The sequence below is a fragment of the Westerdykella ornata genome (assembly GCF_010094085.1).
Source record: "Westerdykella ornata strain CBS 379.55 unplaced genomic scaffold EI97scaffold_39, whole genome shotgun sequence".
NCBI lineage: Eukaryota > Fungi > Ascomycota > Dothideomycetes > Pleosporales > Sporormiaceae > Westerdykella > Westerdykella ornata.
In genome coordinates this window covers 1-17,564 of record NW_022986889.1, presented here as the reverse complement: position 1 = coordinate 17,564, position 17,564 = coordinate 1, and the positions used below count along the sequence as shown (strand labels likewise).

At 53.8% G+C, this 17,564-nt stretch overlaps 10 protein-coding genes across 10 annotated transcripts; 4 read left to right on the top strand and 6 right to left on the bottom strand.

Moving 5' to 3' along the window:
• The first annotated feature begins 311 nt into the window (after nucleotides 1-311).
• Nucleotides 312-4,259, top strand: EI97DRAFT_211340 (uncharacterized protein). Its single transcript, XM_033793771.1, has one exon. It carries the CDS (start codon nucleotides 577-579, stop codon nucleotides 3,973-3,975), a length of 3,399 nt encoding a protein of 1,132 aa, XP_033649885.1. The 5' UTR covers nucleotides 312-576; the 3' UTR covers nucleotides 3,976-4,259.
• On the top strand, nucleotides 4,048-4,502 carry EI97DRAFT_385907 (uncharacterized protein; the record flags this gene model as incomplete). Its single annotated transcript, XM_033796042.1, has 2 exons — nucleotides 4,048-4,228; nucleotides 4,303-4,502. The coding sequence occupies 2 exons, from the start codon at nucleotides 4,048-4,050 to the stop codon at nucleotides 4,500-4,502; spliced, it is 381 nt and encodes a 126-aa protein (XP_033649884.1).
• Nucleotides 4,503-5,071: 569 nt separating this feature from the next.
• Nucleotides 5,072-6,728, bottom strand: EI97DRAFT_211369 (NAD dependent epimerase/dehydratase family protein-like protein). Its single transcript, XM_033793772.1, has 4 exons — nucleotides 6,489-6,728; nucleotides 6,385-6,439; nucleotides 5,986-6,323; nucleotides 5,072-5,925 (listed from the first exon to the last, which is right to left on the bottom strand). The coding sequence occupies exons 1-4, from the start codon at nucleotides 6,565-6,567 to the stop codon at nucleotides 5,501-5,503; spliced, it is 897 nt and encodes a 298-aa protein (XP_033649883.1). The 5' UTR covers nucleotides 6,568-6,728; the 3' UTR covers nucleotides 5,072-5,500.
• A 90-nt stretch (nucleotides 6,729-6,818) lies between these two features.
• On the top strand, nucleotides 6,819-8,133 carry EI97DRAFT_470438 (yeats-domain-containing protein; the record flags this gene model as incomplete). Its single annotated transcript, XM_033801768.1, has 3 exons — nucleotides 6,819-6,851; nucleotides 6,904-6,928; nucleotides 6,984-8,133. 3 exons carry the CDS (start codon nucleotides 6,819-6,821, stop codon nucleotides 7,763-7,765), a joined length of 840 nt encoding a protein of 279 aa, XP_033649882.1. The 3' UTR covers nucleotides 7,766-8,133.
• Nucleotides 7,694-8,133, top strand: EI97DRAFT_436975 (uncharacterized protein). The gene has a single exon (XM_033799240.1). It carries the CDS (start codon nucleotides 7,772-7,774, stop codon nucleotides 8,057-8,059), a length of 288 nt encoding a protein of 95 aa, XP_033649881.1. The 5' UTR covers nucleotides 7,694-7,771; the 3' UTR covers nucleotides 8,060-8,133.
• Nucleotides 8,134-8,748: 615 nt separating this feature from the next.
• EI97DRAFT_211530 (uncharacterized protein) lies at nucleotides 8,749-9,845 on the bottom strand. The gene has a single exon (XM_033793774.1). It carries the CDS (start codon nucleotides 9,710-9,712, stop codon nucleotides 9,074-9,076), a length of 639 nt encoding a protein of 212 aa, XP_033649880.1. The 5' UTR covers nucleotides 9,713-9,845; the 3' UTR covers nucleotides 8,749-9,073.
• On the bottom strand, nucleotides 9,622-10,597 carry EI97DRAFT_211460 (uncharacterized protein). Its single transcript, XM_033793773.1, has one exon. It carries the CDS (start codon nucleotides 10,357-10,359, stop codon nucleotides 9,763-9,765), a length of 597 nt encoding a protein of 198 aa, XP_033649879.1. The 5' UTR covers nucleotides 10,360-10,597; the 3' UTR covers nucleotides 9,622-9,762.
• On the bottom strand, nucleotides 10,526-11,616 carry EI97DRAFT_211332 (uncharacterized protein). The gene is made up of 3 exons (XM_033793770.1): nucleotides 10,868-11,616; nucleotides 10,680-10,802; nucleotides 10,526-10,633 (listed from the first exon to the last, which is right to left on the bottom strand). Exons 1-2 carry the CDS (start codon nucleotides 11,316-11,318, stop codon nucleotides 10,747-10,749), a joined length of 507 nt encoding a protein of 168 aa, XP_033649878.1. The 5' UTR covers nucleotides 11,319-11,616; the 3' UTR covers nucleotides 10,526-10,633; nucleotides 10,680-10,746.
• Nucleotides 11,617-12,538: 922 nt separating this feature from the next.
• EI97DRAFT_436973 (uncharacterized protein) lies at nucleotides 12,539-13,342 on the bottom strand. The gene has a single exon (XM_033799239.1). It carries the CDS (start codon nucleotides 13,271-13,273, stop codon nucleotides 12,608-12,610), a length of 666 nt encoding a protein of 221 aa, XP_033649877.1. The 5' UTR covers nucleotides 13,274-13,342; the 3' UTR covers nucleotides 12,539-12,607.
• Nucleotides 13,343-13,913: 571 nt separating this feature from the next.
• On the bottom strand, nucleotides 13,914-17,287 carry EI97DRAFT_470435 (FAD/NAD(P)-binding domain-containing protein). The gene is made up of 9 exons (XM_033801767.1): nucleotides 17,114-17,287; nucleotides 16,906-17,055; nucleotides 16,650-16,841; nucleotides 16,401-16,594; nucleotides 16,282-16,353; nucleotides 16,130-16,226; nucleotides 15,977-16,078; nucleotides 15,097-15,527; nucleotides 13,914-15,037 (listed from the first exon to the last, which is right to left on the bottom strand). The coding sequence occupies exons 1-9, from the start codon at nucleotides 17,268-17,270 to the stop codon at nucleotides 14,228-14,230; spliced, it is 2,205 nt and encodes a 734-aa protein (XP_033649876.1). The 5' UTR covers nucleotides 17,271-17,287; the 3' UTR covers nucleotides 13,914-14,227.
• Nucleotides 17,288-17,564: the final 277 nt, after the last annotated feature.

Here is a 17,564-nt window from a genome sequence, read left to right as displayed (position 1 = left end):
TGAGAGGTGAGAGACAGAGGGCGGGCGAGCAGTGCAAGGAAAGGAGCATATACAAGGATGCAGTGGCGGGCGTCCGGCGCGGCTATGGAGGGTTACTTCGTTGTCGCGGGTGGTGAGTGAGGGCGTAACTAGGGGAGATAACTGCGATGCTGCTCCAGGGCTGCTGGTGGTGATTCTGGTGATTCTGTTGACCGACCAGGTTTGTTTATGCCGCATATATATATATAACCCCGGTCGCTGCCCAGCAACGGAACTGGCACGTGATTCTCTTGGCGGCAGCCACTCAACTTCATGTCTCCTGTCTACCTCACCTCTTTTCTTCCCCACCCACCCTCCGCTGAAACTCTTCTATATTCTGCACCCCGCCAGGAGCGCCTTCACCATTCCCCTCAGCGGCACCGGCAGCTCCTGGGCGAAACACTACCAAACGTCGTGACCTTTAGTCGCCCTCCATCTCAGCGTGTAAAGGGCGCCCAATTCATAGAGTCTGCGGCCGTCTCGCCCACGAATCCACTTTCCCAGTGAAGGCCCGTAACGTTGTCAGACGCCGTTACCGGCGCGTCGCGACTTCGCACCATGGCCAACTCTAGGTACTCGCAACCACCATACAGCCAGTGGTTCCCTCCGCCCGGCGTTCCCCTCACCCCGCCCGCCGCGCCTCCCAACCAGCAGTCTGGTCTCCAACACCAGTTTCCTTCGGGCCTCCCAGGCTTGAACTTCCAAGCATATAGCCAGAATATGCAACAGTCGCATTATGCGCCCTGGCCGGCTCCCCCAGCTCCTCAACTGAGTCCTTTCCCTGCCGTTTTTCCTCCCCCTTTCCCCGCCTCCGCTGGCTTCCCTATTCCCCCACCACCAGTACCCGCCTCTACGATACCTTACGCTGCACCACCGGCGCCTAGCGCACCACCGCATCAGACTGAGGCTCCTCGAGCAGACGCATCGGCTTGGGATCCGCAGTCATCAATGAGCTTGAACGATCGAGTAGCGGCTATCGCTGATAGTGACAAAGAAGAGGGGGAACTCAGCGATGCGGATGATGCATCCGCGAGGGCACGTAGAGTGGTGGAGCTGCCGCGATCCGTCCCTGAGACCTCCATCAATAACTTCGGGAGCGTGGCTAAGTCCGTTGGCCGGGGTGTTATGGCGAGCTCCAACACTCAAAACGGCTATGGTCGCGGACTGCCCAACGATCTCTGTACAAAGCGTGAAGAGGCCAAGCGTTTTGTATCCATACTCCAGGAGAACAAAATCGAGTATACTCAGCTTACTCGCGAAGGATTGGATGTTGAGTTGCTCCGACAACTATATGATGACCTAGGTCTACCTATCCAAGCGGAACCTTCGGCAGCTGAGCTTGCGACTGTCAACCCACCCACCACTCCAAATCTTCCCGTGGAGCCATCCAGCCATCTCATTTCTTCTGTGCCAACTGAGCAGGGCCCCGGCGAAAGCGTCAAGCCTGCGCCGGCAATAACCACCAATGCTCCACAGATTTTGCCCGTCAAGGCAACGAAATCACCGGCGGACCGTCAAGAATATATTGCGCGCTTGCAAGCTTTGAAGTCGACTAAGCAATCCAACGCCGGTAAAACCACTCCTGTACTGTCCTCGCCTGTGGAAGAGGGACATGCGCCGGCAGATCCTCAATCCAACACATCGAGACTACCCGTGTCGAAAGCAGCGCAAGTTACGGCTCCTACGACTGCCGTTTCGCTCCCGTCATCCTCAAATGCAAAGGACCAACCGCAGGTCATGAAGAAAGTGGCAGGTACCAGTACCCCCAAGTCAGAAGCCGAAAAAGCTCGTCAGACCGAGTTGATTAAGCAGAGACTCGAGATGATGCGAGCTCAGGGAAAGTTGCCGCCATCTAACCCACCAACTCCCCAAGGAACTGACGCCACAGGGGGAAATGCACCTGCAAAACCTAGCTCAACGGTTCCTGCAGCTTTGAATGCCCCTATCGCACGTGACTCCTCAGCCGCCGCTGCTGCCACGCTCCCTGGCCTTTTTATGAATTCTCCGGCTTTCTCGAAAGTGGGTCAACCGACAGGGACGGCACAAGTGGCTGCCGTACCTGGTATCAAGTCCTCAGCTCGCAAGCGCCCAGTTGCCTCGGATTTTGACAACGAGCATCGTTCGCCTCCACATCCAGGTCCACCTTATACAAGACCTCTAGGCCAGTCTCCACACGAACATCATCATGAATCGATGGTCATCCCAATAAGCGATACCGAGAGTGACGGCAGTGACATGGAGTTGGACGATGATCACACTGGCGCACAACCCGCTTCCCAGTCAATTCAACCTCACGCCGCGAGAAATGGAATCAGGACTGTGTTACCAAATGGAGGAAGTTCTGGTAAACAATCCGCCGTACTGACGCCTCCTGCATCGCGCACGCCCGCTGAAGCCACGTCGGAGGAGATCTTGAAGAGGGAGCAGGCGATCTTGAAACTGAAGGCAAAAATCGCTGCACTAAGTTCTAAGAAGAAGACTGCGCAGGCTAAGAAGGACTCACTCGTTGCCTTGTCAGCCGCTGAAAGCTCTGGAATCGAGACGAAATCAAGTCATAATGGCAATGCAACGAGCCACGCTGAACCCTCACAGCTTGTCGGAGTTGCCATAGCAGCCCCAGAGCAACAAGCAGTAGTCCCTGACACAGTGATTCCTGCCGTCACTGGTGGTGCCAACAGGTCAACTGAGTGGACAAAGCAACGTCGTATCGAGATTCAGTCTGCTTTACGAACTTTGGACAGCGACCTAGAGGTCGACAACACTCGACTTGCCCAGCTGGAGAAGCAAATTGCCGAGCTACGATCAAAGAGAGACAGGGAAAAGCGCGACAGAGAGAAGCTCCTGGAGGAATTGGAAAGCTTTGGTATAGACACCGATGGTATGGCCGATGAAGAACTACAGGCGCGTAAAGCGGAGACGGGTGGTGAAAAGGAGGTGCAACCGGCAGCCCAATCAAGACCCTCCTCCTCAACATTGACGGAGGTTGTGCCCGTCACTGAGGTCGTCGCGTCAGGCGAGGTGCAAGGGAGGAGCCCACAGGAGGCGATCCGTACTCCAGCAGAGTCGGTTTCTCCCGGGATCTCGCCAACAAGCAACGTGCCCGGATCTCTACCGTTACAAGCTGATTCCAGGATTAAGGAGGATGTTGCCATGGATGACGCTGAATCAACGCTCGGCGCTTCCCCAGCTGTCGAAATCACCGCTTCTCAAGACCATGTCTCACAGGGTCGCGTTGCCCCTTTGACCGTAGAAGTAGCGACCGACCAGATTGAACCAGCCACCTCTATTGACGAGGAGGATTTCTACTCACCGGAACCAGCGGTTCACCCCGTCACCACTCCCACTATGTCCACTCAGCACGAGTTCGATTCCCGTTCCAGCGCCAAGTCGCCTTCTTCAGAAGGCGAAATGGAAATGTCGGAGGCCCCGGAAGGCGAGGAGGAAGAGTACGAACCTGAGCAAACTATGAAAGCAGAGGCCGTTGCAACCTCAGCGAATGAGGTCCCCAAATCGATGGGTCCCGGTGTGCTCCCTCACGCAACGTCGACGTTGCCTCCGACGGAGGACGAAGGGGAGGTATACGAGCCCGCGTTAAGCCCAGCTCCGGCCGATGATTCTTCCAATGGTCGATTGGAAGCTCGCGCTGGTGCCGCTGATGCAGTTGATGGGAAGACGCGTGATATCCATCCGCCCCTCGATACTTCTGAGACCACTGGACAAGAGGCTGAGACAGACGACCACGACGGAATGGACCTGTCAACTTCCTCAGATGAATCAGATGACCCCTCGACATCTCGTAAAAAGGTTCACCGCGGTTCGATATCACATACCTATGGGAGAGGTTCTGATATCGCTGTTGCTGACGATCTAGCGCCCGAGTTACAATCGCAGGGTCTCCCTGCATTGGTCCATGTCGAGAAACCGGTATGTCATCCACTGCTTGTCGTTCTAGGCTGACGACTGTAGGCCTCTCCACCCGAGGTCCCAGCTGGTAGGATTTGGTTCACGCCATATGAGAGTCCTCTGCGCATGTTCAAATCATATCGCTATCACCCCAATTATTCGCAAGACGTTGCTGGTGGCTTCCTGTCTCTCACTTACAGCCATCAGATTGACCCTGAGAAACCTCTGTGCAGATTTGAAGCAGTGGGTGGCACCTGTAACGATCCCCACTGCGACGGGCAGCATTTCCGAGAGATGAAAATCAGTGGTACGTTGGTTTCAAAAATTTGGGACTCGCAGTCCCCTCGTCCCCTTATACTTTCTGACGACCCGTCGACGTAGGTGATAAGCTCCTCGTCCAACTGGGAACTGCGAACCCTGGAAAGACGCCTGAGGAGAGGCAGCAGTGGAACGATGGCCTAAAACTCGTCCTTCAGGAACTTCGGCGGAAGAGCATCAAGGATCCCAATGGAATTGCGGTTGAGATCGCCAATTACCGCCGCCAGTTCCTCAAAGACGATACCCGCGTGGTCAATCTCTGACCAACGTCTACTAACCACTCAGTCCTGTGCGCACACACATTATGGCCATACTGTTCCATGGCCGACGTATTGACATTGCATTGTTACAGTACTCTCGACATTTTCTTTCAGAGTCTCTTCCCTCACTCCTTACATTTCCTCTTCTGCTCCATCACAACCGCCTCAATCAGATTAGCGAGATATCTTCCGCAAGTCTCGTAGCGGTCAAGCAAGCTCTACCAGCTGCTCACGGACGGGCGTTCCTGGCGTTACATACTCTTCAGTATCGATACCCATGCATAGGGCTGGAGTTGCCTGCATATGGATTCTGCGTGTCCCCGATGTATGCGCATAGGCGTGCATTCAATCGCAGTCGGGGTTTCTGGTATCTGCTGTCATCATCAAAGTAAGAGCTGGATCATCTTGGAGGCATGTGCTGCATGCTGCCTTCGAGTTGAAGGAAGGCGGTTCAAAAGTACGGAGCTGACGAATGACGAATGGAGCAATATTCGTCCGTCAGATCCGATCAGATCCAGTAGCTTGCTATGCAGTATATAGGACTCAATCGACCTGTCTACATGAAACAAGTTGTTCTCAAACTTTGTGGTTCCATTGTGCAGGACTTGGCTCTATCGTCTATCATATCTGTGAACGTCACGGCAAGGTCCATATGTAAACACGGTGCAGAGCAGATTGGGTCAAGCGGTGAGTAAAATAGGGGATGGATGATGGTAGTGCGTCCGAGGGTGGGTGTCCAGAGCCCAAGGGTGGAGTTTCTGTCGGAAGTGCACCTCCTGGGCCCCTGTGTTTTTGATCGACTTCGACTAGCAGAGAATCAGGTCGAACTTCATCCGCGGCCCAAGCACTAGCCATGACCAGGACGAATAGAGGCGTTGGCCGAGAAAGGGGGTCGGATCCATCACCACATGAACCGTATATAAATCCCCCCAACTTGCTTCTTCGAGACTGACACAGAGTCACGGTTATACACTATCTTACACGCCTTTTACCGGCCTTGCTCAGAGCATGTTCTTCCTCCAGGCTCTGGTCGCCAACGTCTCAATCATTGGCACCTCAACCACGCCCTTGACATGCTCATCCTCCAACGCCTCGACCACCGCCGCACCCACCGTGTCTGCCTTCAAGGGCTTCACCGCCCCGGCACCCATCAGCCACTTCAATCTGCCCCCGAAAACACCATTCAACATACTCGCTGCATTGCCCAGCATAGCGATGGGCATGGTGAATGTGCGTGAGGTGTCGTACATGAAGGGTGGGCGGATGAAGATAGAGCGCATAGCGGGGAAGTTAGAGGCGATGAGGGATTCAGCTTCACGCTTCGAGGAGATGTAGCGAGAGGGGAGGAGGGGAAAGCCCGCGGCGGCGGAGATGTAGAGGAAGGTAGGGACGTTGCGGGTGGAAGACTCCTTGGCGAGGGAGACGGCTAGACGTAGTCTGTTAGATATGGGTCTTGTTCAGGAAGGACGGGGGGAAGGAAATGTACCAGTGTCCCTGTTCATGACTTCATATGTCAATTGACCATCCTTCTCCTGCGGTTTCAGCGGCTCTCCCTCTTTTCTATCCAGCGGGTTCTGCGTCCCGGCCTTGTGCGCGCTGAAGGCACGCTGCAGTCCTGCTATTGGGGACTCCTTGCCCGAAACTACGCCCTTGTAATCTGCCTCAAGCAAAATTCCCATGGAATGAACAACGGCATCGGCATTCTCCAGGTGCGAAGTATATGTTGAGGGATTGAGGATATCACCGCGCTGCCATGATACTTTGGATGACCAAGAGGGTGCGGTTGGGGAGGAGACGGAGGACCAGTGTGGCTCACCAGAGCGTCTGTAGGGAGAAGTAAGCTTCCCGTCTTGTGTGGTTGAGGAATGGATGGGTGAAAACGCACGATATAGAGGTCACAGTCCACCCACGATTTACGGCAGCTTTACAGATGCGGGTCCCTTGGAGCTGTTAGCAAATCGAGTCGGAGCTTAAGGGCTGCAGCACAACATTGGGGATGAGGCCAAATCATACCCAAAAACCCATTCCCACCACAAACCACGAGCTTCCTCTTCACCGCCTGAGCCATTGTAATTGCTGTGTGGACATGAAGGTCCACGTCCTTGCCGTTCCATCGCAAAAGTCGTTGACATCACATCCCCTCAAAGCGGTCGATTTGGTAGGGCTGAACGGTTTGTCTTGGCGCCGAGACCCGTTTCGGCGGCGACTGGAGCTACAGGTCGGAGTTTATAACCTTCTTGGTTCAACTTTACGTCGCGTCCCATTCTCTCATCATTTGACAACTCCGAGAATCTCTACATACATGGGACAGCAGTCACAATGCCTGCACCGCCCGCGAATAAGCGCGTCAAGGTGAGAATTGGGTATTTGGAGGGAATCCAGGTGACGGACTAACACCATCCAGAACAAGCGCATAAGTCGCAACATAAGTCGGTCACTCCCGCATGTGCACCAAAACCCTCACTGACTGACGACCTCCCACAGTCATCGGCTCCGAAGCATACAACCTCCCTCCTGTCGGCGATCCCACACGCCCCAAAGGCATCCCCGACGACCACACCAAGCGCTGGACTGTCTATGTGCGCCAACCTCCCGGGGACCCTGACATACGCGCCTGGCTCAACAAGGTGCAATTCAAAATCTTCAACACGTACGAGAACCCGCTCCGAACATGCGAGTCCCCGCCCTTCGAAGTCACCGAGACGGGCTGGGGCGGCTTCAACATCGACGTGCGGCTGCACTTCCAGCCCATCAGCGGGGAGAAGGCGCAATATCGGCAGCACTTTTTGCAGCTGGAGAAGTACGGCGATGAGAAGATGCAGGCCATGCAGGAGAGGACGGGGTGCGTGAGGAGCGAGTTCCTGGAGGTTGTGCAGTTCAACGAACCGACCGAGGCATTGTTTGAGGCGCTCACGAGCGAGAGTCAGTGGGATTATCTTACTGCGGGCATGAAGGGGGCGAAGAAGGCTGCGGCCATGGCCGTGGGGCCAAACGGACGGCCGAAGAGGGGGTTTCCCAATGGGGAGCGGACGGCCCAACTGCCAGAAAAGGGAGGGGAGGATGTGCCCTTCAGTGGGGAAGGGGAGGATGCATTGATTGCCTTGATTAGGGAGAAGATTGGGGTTGTGCAGAAGAGTCTGGAAGAGGAGACGAAGAAGAGGGAGGAGACGGAGAAGAGGTTGAAGGATTTGAGGGCCGAGTTGGGGCATGACGCTGCGCAGCAGGCGGCCCAGCAGGCGAGTGGTGATCGGAGCCGTAGGCGTTAGACATCGATGCGTAGCTCCGATTGCCATTTGGAGGGGGAGAGTGAGGGCACGAAGCAGGAGCAGACGGAGGAGACCGGGTTGATAGAGCGGGATGACGGTTGGGTGAGGAGGGAGAAGACGGAGGAGCGGGCGGAAGTAGACTCGCAGTCCGAGGCGAGCTATGAGGAAGATTCCCCACGGACAGCCCGGTGGGCCAGTGGTAGCGGTGATGGTCGGCGTGCTCGGAGCCCCTATGAACTTAGGAGAGGGAGAGCATCACAGAAGGCGTATCATCAGTACTTTGAGGGCGTTTGAGGTGTGCATTTCCTTAGGCGTTATTGCGTTATTGGGAGGATTGGATGTCTATGCCGCTGGGGGCTAGGTGCATTGTATAAGGGACTGGCATGGGAATAGGCGTCACTAGGATTGAGCGGGTTGTTACTGGCATACTTTTGAGGAGGGAAACTCGAGCATCAACACCAGCATGGAACGCACGGAAAGACACAGTAATCGTTGAAAAACCCTGCGCTCGACCTTCAACGACATTGGTAACCCTCGATACTGGTGACCACCACCTCATCCCTTTACTAACGAAAACCTCTTTGCTCTTTGGACGGCGTATATCCCTCACTGGGCATAAGTGGGTAGCGCTTTGCTGATCCACACTATGTATATACATATATATATCAGAGGTATCAGCAAGGCGGAGCAACAGGAGTGCCAAGCCCAATTGGGCACACGCCCGATAACCCGATAACCTTATCCCAACGACCAGTTCAACAATGTACACTGCTGACGCCGCTCCCTGACATCGAAGCGCTATGCTGGCGCCTCGCTACTCGATATACGCAGGGTGCCTCATGAAGAGCAGAGCTCAGGACACGACGAGGACGGAATGTGCCGAACAAAAGCACGCCATCAGCAACACACAAAAGCACGAGGCACGAGGCAATTCACTCATTGCAGAATCAATCGAGGTACCAATGCTGTCAAAAGAGTGCACCAGGTGTATTCCCAACATGGACCCAGCGATGGTGATTCCCCACCACCCACCGGGAGCGAAAATCTATATACAGAAGTAGACCGTCGAGGCCGAAGCCGATAGTCCAGGCCCTCTCAATTCGTAGAAGCGAATGTCGTAAAGCCCACACGCGTGCTCTCCAAAGTCAAGGGTGGGCGCAGCAGCGAACAAAACAAGGGTGGGAGAAGCTAATGTATGACGTAGCGTATCATAGCGTAAAGTCGATTTTCTTTTTCCTTCACCATAATATCATCTGGGTTCTTCCCTCGTCCAAAATTGTCCAGGTCCGGCCTGGTAGCGCATGTCATCTACTGGATCTGGGCCGTCTCGACGCCAGTGCCGTAGGCAATGTCCGTCACGGGAAGGCCGCTGAGCCGGTTGGTTGAGCCAAGGAGGTGCGGGCAGCTGGGCTGGTTGCTGACGGCAAGATCCAGATGGCAGACCTCGTTGAAGCCGAAGGTGCACGCGCAGTTCTGGATGTTGTAGAGAGCAGAGTTCTGCCCGATCCAGCTGTTCTCTCCGCAACCGACGTAGTACCCGATGGAGTTGGCGGCCATCAGGGGTAGTTTGCCGGAGGGCGTCTTGATGAGGTCCTGGCACTTGTCCATGCCGACTCGAGTGTACTCAGCCGGGATACCACCGCCCATGGTGGGATTTTCAGCCGCGCTTTGGCCGGTAACGAGGTAGTTCCAGGCGTCATAGGAGATGTCGTAGGCGCCGCCGGACTGGTCGATGTGCAGGAGGTGCACGGTGCGGCCGTTGGCGGAGACCTCGACGCAGACAGATCCGCACGAGGGGAACTCGGGGAAGTAGGCGACGCGGTTGGTGTTGATGTGGCAGCCTAGGACGCCGACTGAGGACGAGTATTTGTCGTGGGGAGTGACGGAGATGCCTACCGCGGAGGCGGCGGCGGCGAGGGACAAGCCGATGGCGATGGAGGAGAACATGATGGTGGAGGATATGGTGGTTGGGGTATGATTCAACGACGGGTGCGAATTTATGGGTATCTTGTTTTGGTTCGACTTGGTGAAATGAGTTGAGGAAGCAAGCTTCTTGTGAAAACGACCGACGACAGAGTCCTTGCTCTACAATGAATGTGTTGTTGAATTGGATAAAGGATTGTGTGATTCTCGCAGAGAATGAATGAAGGGCAGGTCTTCACAAAGGAAGGCCTTTGAAACAAGGAGTGTGACTGGTGAGGGAGTGACAAAAGATGGGAGGAGCAAAGCCTGAAAAAAGAGTAGAGAGAAAGGGATCGTTGAGCAAAAACCAGGGGAGATTTTATACTTGGACTGGGTGTCGCCATCTCCGCCGTAGCTACCCTCGCCGCACGCAACAAGTGGATGGGTGGTGGGGGCCGATGCATGCACGCCACAGTCGTGCGTTGGCGCCCATGGACGTTGTTGAGATGAATGTTGAGAGATCGAGCCCCCACCGGTCTTGCAGTTCGCAATCCCGAAGCAGTCCGAGGCAGATGGACGAAGACGCGCAGCCAACGGATTTCGAGGTGAGCAGGAGTCCAGTAAGAATAAGACGCGCATTCCCCGGCTCCACGAAGCCACCCATTCCCCAGCTTGTCATATAGGGAGTCCATCTATGCCTGTCATGGAATGATTGCTTTGCCTTCAAAGAAGAGTTTTTCTCTCTTCTCTTTTTCCTTTCCAGCCAGAACAACAACAGGTCCCACTATTTTTCTCCCATGTTGGCTGTCGGAATGTCTCGGTGTGTCGCCACACTGTCGTGGGGACAGGTCCAGGGGGCTGGCGCGTACCCGCTGAAGGGATACCGACGTGTCGCATCGTCTAGGCGACGCCACGGGGTTGTGTACTGTGTAGTGAAGGTACTGTGTACAGAGTACTCCGTACCTACTGTTTCAATCAGTGGATGGGGCGCATCGGGTACCTGACAGCTCACCACACCAGGATCGAGGCATGCACGATGGTGCATGTGGCGAGCAACGGGAGTGTACGGTGGACTATTATCAGGTATCCGGCCAAAATTCAAACTGCCCGCGGCCGAAGGTGCAATGATGAAGCTCTGCAGAATTAGCAGTGTACGTACACAGTGCAATTACGCAGTACAAGTATAGTACAAGTACGCACGCAGTATAGGTACGCAGTGCAAGCGTATTAATATATAGTGCAAGTACGCGCGCAGAGTATATAATAGTACGCAGCAAGTTCGCAGTATATGTACGCAGCGAGCACGCAGAGCAAGTACGCAGTGCAGGTACGCAGTGCAGGTACCTAGAATAAGTACGCAGTGCGAGTACGCAGTGTATATACACAGCAAGTACGTAGCGTATATACGCAGCAAGTACGCAGAGCAAGTACGCAGTTTAAGTACGCAGTATATATACGCAGTGTATGTACGCAGTAAGGAGGTAGTAGATGTACGTAGTGCGAGAACGTAGTGTATGTAGGGCTTCTCAGGTTCGATTTGAATTTTTTGGCCGGATACCTGATAATAGTCCACCGTAGGAGTGCCTGTGCCTTGCTTTGTTCCCTCGGCGCCACCAACCCTCCTCCACCAACCTCCATCCTCCTCCTCCATCCCCCTCCTTCCTCCTCCAAGTCATGCGCGCGCTTTGCCGTCGAGGAGGATTGGAATTCCCACGTGCTTATTAAGCGAGCGGTGATGGACTCCAAAACAAGTTGGTTGCACTGCAGAGGTTATTTTCATCCTCTTTCATGCAGGTGACGTGTGATGGGAAGATTTTGTTGGCATGCTGCTGACAGGCACATCTATTACGAGGTCCAATCAAACCCTCAAGCGCTGTTGTTTGGAAACGCTGCTGTCGAGCGGGGAGACGGCGCCTACCGGTACCTATGTAGTCACAATGTGAGCGAACCTCGGGTCCACTGAGTTGATGCATTGCATCATCATCATCAAGCCAACTCCGCCCTACCCCGTTCGGGACACACCGGAACCCCTCGTACGTACGGCCTTGTGTTGCCTATCCGCATCCTCGGTCTTGCATTATTCGCCGAGTTGCTTTCTCAACGCTTCGTACGACTCTGCTCTACTAATCTCACTCCTGTGTCGCTTCAACCACGACTCTCTAGGCCCATTATCCGCCGTGCACACCTATGCACACGCACGTGTCGCACGGCGTTTGTGCAACGCTCGCCCGTCTCTGCGCTCAAAGTACTCCGTAACACACTCCAATAGAGGGTATAACAGCAAGCGGTACACGCTCGTCTCCACAGAATTGTACAATCAACCTACAAGACACTGCATATTCTAGGGCCCGTATACTCCTAGTCTATTCACCATACAATAATACAAACCCACCTAGTCGATCCCCTCGCCATGACATCACCTGGCCGATTCATACGCGCCTCCTCCTCCAACTCCCCCCAAACCCAGCATGCATATGACTAGGTAACACCCGTCCCAGTCTCCCTTCTTCGGCAACATCATCCGGCATGTTGAACATCGGCTTTTGTAGCACCGCTTCTGCGGCTGGCTTTTGCACCCCTTCCGACTTTGTCACCTTCCCTGGATTCTTGCTGGTGCTTCGACATGTGCTCTCTTTGGATTCATAGTTGGATTTTTGACGAGCAGGTTCCCGCACGAAGGTCTCATGTCCATCGACAGTACTCGATTCTGCGGCTTGGTCTTGGTCCTCGTCGCTCCAAGTCAGTGCCTCCAGCTCCGACCTGCAGTGTTTCAAGGCATAGGCATCAAGAGAGCGGTAGATGCGACTCGGTGGGCTGTCATACGTTGATCCCCTCGACTCTGCAGAAGAGGTGGCGGCGAGCAGCACACGGCAGATCTGCACCTAAATCGTAAAACATCAGCCCACCCCTTCGTTCTTTACATGTCAAGTGTATCAACGGCTAACGGAGACGTACCTCACGCCTCTCCCGTATCGTATCCAAAACCACCCCACCCATCCTCCCCCCTCCACAACCGTCACTGTCACATCCGCTGGCTCCTTGCAGCATACTCCGCTCCTCGCCACCACCATTTCCATCTCTTCCAGTAACCCACCAGCCGACCCTAACGTTCACATTGAGCACCACCCCGAGGAGCAGTAATGCGTATAGAAGCGCGTTAAGCACGTCTAGTAGTCGCCATTTGCAGTCTGTCAGACTGTACCCCACGCTTACATCTTTTTCGCAGATGTTTTTGTTGTTGATGAGAGGAGAGGCGCCGTGGTAGCCATTCGAAAATCCAAAGGGATATTCGTAGCTCCCTTGGTCGTCTGATGGTTTTTCTGGTGCATGGGCATATGATGAAGGAGACGACAGAGGACTCATATCCGTTACGTGTCCGTATGAAGGGTTGACATTGTAGCAGCAACTTCTGTCGCATGGGGTCATTGAAGTCGCAGTCGAGGCGTATGGCGGTGTATTTGCACCTGCGCCAATTTCCGTCGTGTGCTCCGTAAGAGTGGGAGTGATGACAGGAGTCGGGGCGAGACCGCCAGTGGAAGGCGTTTGCCTTTTCGTGTCGAGGTTGAGAAGTTTAGGGTAGGCAGGCTCGGGTTTATGCTGAGACATCCGGGTAACTGTTTTCGAGAGGTAAATAGGGACTCGTAATCGTTGCGCAGGTGGACGGTAAGAGCGGATCGTATACGATTGAGGGGCGTGGACTGTATAGTATAAAGTTGTACCGTATGCCTCTGTGATGTCTGTTCTGTAATGTGTCTTGTCGATGGGACGTAGGACTGATAACTAGAAGTAGGGGTGATTTTCAAAAATCAGAATCGCAAAGGATACAGACAGTGGGTCGCACCTAGCCTCTCCTGTACCGGGAGGAGAAACGGTGCAGCTGCAGGAGCATTGCAGCAGCAGGAAAGGATGCCATGATTATGGTATATCTATCCTTCACTCTTTCCTAGAGCTCATGTATGTTTGGAAAGAACGCTACAGTAGATCGACGGGAACGGTAATCGACTAAAGGTGAGAGTCAAAGAGATGGGTTTGCAGAAGGCCGAAGTGTCGCGTGATTTTTCGTTTGCGGATACACATACCCAGGTTGTACAGGCCTCCAAATTGAGTTTGGTCCTGAAATAAGGTACGGTTTGGGCTGGGCGACAGAGGAATGCAGAGGGGGTGGCCGTTGTGTCACGTTGGACTGGAGTTTCAGAGCCCCGTTGAGCTACATAGGTACGTACGAATTTGACACTTGGTCGAACCTCCGATTCTGCCTCCATCCCACCCGCCTGAGGACCACAATGTACTCCCTCTTTACACCTCAGCTATAGATATAGGAATTGCATGGGGGTTTTCAGTTAGGGGTGGAAACTCGCAGTACATGCGGGCCTCTCGAGTGAGGAGATGGGGCCTTGGAAGGAGCCTTTAAGGGAGGCCAATATGAGATGTACGGTGATTTACCAGCGATCGTTGACTGTTCGAGAATCACAAATGCGCAAGACATAGAAAGCCCGCATCCATCTAATTCATCCACAGGAAACGGACCTCGCGTCGCAATCCCCTCGTGTCACACTTGGATCACCACGGTCTATCCCTCTTAATCAAATCTGCGGCCTTTTCCGCCACCGCGTACACAGTCGCCTGCAACGGTGCGCCCACAATCAACGGCATCACACTCGCATCCACCACCCTCGACCCCTTCACCCCATACACCTTCAAATCCGGTCCTCCGCAGCCCCCCTTCTCCACCGGCATCATTGCACACGTACCGCCGGAGTGGGAGAGTCCGGGCAACAGGTTACCCGCACGGAGTGCCGACAGCAATTGCTCATCCGTTTGATACTGCGCCCCAGGCAGCAATTCGTCGATGTCGCCAAAGTGCGCTGCAAGAGGGGCATTGGACGATGACCAGAATGCGCGGGTGCAGATGAGCATGGCGAGGAGAATGGAGGCATCGATTAGATTGGATAAAGTATTATACCGAACTATAGGCAGGCCGTCGGGATTTCCTGGGTCGAGAGTTACAGTGCCTTTCGAGGCGGGCTTCAGTAAAAATGTGAAGGCGAAACCGGTTCCTGCGATGGGACCTGCGGAGTCGTTGGATGTAAACCTGCATGCAAGGATGGTGCTCTGGGCGAGAAAACCGCGAACGAGGGATGGGGAGGACCGATAAATGGGTGGGGGGTAGGGTGTTTCTGAATCCGACTGGGAGAGGAGGGCCTGCGCGACGCCCAATGCCGAGGACACATTCAGTTGAGGGAGAGAGAAGAGGAGGGCAGTGCTGCCAGAACCTGCGGCGACGGGGCCGGTGCGATGCTCATTATGCTCTTCCCACGACGTGGCATTGAATGTTTCGTTGCTGATGACGGTATCAAAGTTGGGAAATGTCTGGCGGGGAAGGAGTAGAGCGTTGAGATGGTCGGATGGTCCTGGAAGTTGGCGCCTACACCACGAAGGCTCGTCTTCACGGTGATTCCTGCTGCTTCAAGCACTGACTTGAGACCGATGCCACTGACCTGAGGCAATTGCGGAGTCTGGATCGCGCCAGCGGCGAGGATCACTTCTTTCTTAGCGCAGACTTCGGAAGTGCTATGGTTTGCTGCGGAGACTACTAGTCGACCTTCAAAGAGGATTTCTTTCACGGTATGATGGGTCAAAAGCTGCAAGTTGGGCCGTGACCTTTCAATGGGGTCGTAGTACGCTTTTCGCGATGACAACGTCGTACCATCCCTCTGGTCAATTGACTCGGGCGCCCAATCGAAGCCCGGTGAGCCCCCAGATCCAATGTCGACACCCTTCGATACCCTCTCGCCTTTGCATATTTCTCGGACGGTGCCCAAGTCCGGATGCTGGTAATCCGGAATGGTGATGTGCTTGGCTGGGTCACTTACTTCGCTGGTTATAAACCGCTTTCGGCTTCACTCGTTCGGCTCGCGACAAGTAGCTCAGAGGGTTGATTTATTACATCACGTTGCCGTTCGAAACTTCGAGGAACGGTCTGTAGAGATATACATTTCTTTTGGAGGAGAACGCCGGTCTGATACTACCTAAGAGTCAAGATTCAATGCTGATAGCTCGTCACGTCAGATTTGGATGCATTCGTCGGTCGCGCCGCTTTCACGGCCGCCATGGTCATTAACTATTTGGGGCCGGGGAGTCAAGAATATGAGCCAATGGGATCATCTCTACTGTGTAGTTTCCAGAGTGTATCTGATAAGCCCATCGAAGCAGAGAAAGAAGAACACCACAAACTAAATTACACAGCCGAACGGGAACGAGCGAACCATCTAGCCCTCGCTTGTGTCACCCTGTCGCGTCTTTGCTGACCTTGCTGACCTGGCACAACTGGTTCAAGAGTGTCGGGTTTAACGATTCCCGTCCTCCAGCACGTTGCTTTATGCTCTGGATTTTGGATTTGGAGATAGCAAGCTAAACCAATATTAGTAATGTAGCGCCGCCGCTTGATACGCGTTCTGTTACCTTTAGCAAACTGCATCAGACAATCGGCGCATTTTTCTGTTGCGACGTCCGGAATTTGATTGTTTGCCACCATGCAGTACAGCCAGCCGTACATCATCTGCTTTGTTGTGAGCACATTACAACCTCTCATGACGCGGCAGATATATGCTTACACCTCCCGGACCATCGTCTACAACTGCCCCTCGAGAATGTGGCTGGATCAAACCGCCGGCAACGTGAAGCAACTAGGCAGTGTCAGAATCGGCATCTAACATCACCGAGGCTTGTATACTTCATGAAGAACAGTGGTCGTTGTGCCACGGATTAGGTCCAACATATTCTTTCCGCCATCAATGCCATTTTGCTTGATTTCGGATAACCAACGAGTGTCAAATTCACCATTTGATGGAGGGTTCACAGCGTCATTATGCACGAAAATGTGCGCTTGGTCTCCGAAATCCTTGCTTGGGGGATCCGGTGCCCAACCTAGAACAATGTCAGCGTTTGCCATGTCCAATACATCACAAACGCAAGCCCTTACCGAGAACTGCAAATGACTCGCTGTCGCCAGGTTTCTTTCCTGACCTGCGGTCTTCAGCACTTTGATCCAAAATGGCCGAAATTCTCTGCCCATTTCCCTTGTTAATGAACAACGTATCGTGCCATTGCGGTCCCGTTGCATCGGACGTCTCCTTCTTGATGTCTTCCAGAGCTCCGTTACAGTATATAGTTACTGCATCGACGCTTAGCCGGAGCGAACACACAGGTCAGGAATCAGGAGTCAGCAGGGAACGCACCTTGATAATCATTCTTGCCCATAACGTTCAACCGCTCGAACGTGCGTTGCACGAAACCTCTTGCTTCGGGTTTCAATATCGGATCATATGCCCCGTGAAAAGCCTCTTCACTGTCGCCAATCTTTCCAGTGTTCAAGGCATTCAGGGCAGCTAGCGGTGGTAAGCAAATCTCCCTGCGATATTGCGTGCGTTGTCAATAGATACGAACCCTCTGCTGCCTCGAGGGCTTCCTTGACACCCTGTTCGAGCCTTGCTCGATCACTGTCTGTACAGCGATCTATTTTAATAAGGGCCGATCCTGGGGAGGCCAACAGTAGAAGCAAAGGAAAGAATTTCGCTAGAGGATACATGATGGATAACGACATCCAAGAACAGACTCATACAATTCTCGCCGCTGGAGGAGGAAAATGAAGTATGCTGGAGGGATAGGATCAAGTACCCCTATGTAGCGGATTGTAGAATAACTGCTACGAAGTCTTGTACTTGTAAACGATTTCCGCCCCTGCGCTGTTATTCACCCCGGAAGACCACCCATGACTGGCTTTCGTCCATTCTTATTTTGTCCAACATTCCTCCCGCTCATAACAACATCTAAACGCAGCACTTATAAAATGGCACAGCCACCAAAAGTGACGGCGGCATTTTTTTTTTTTTTTTTT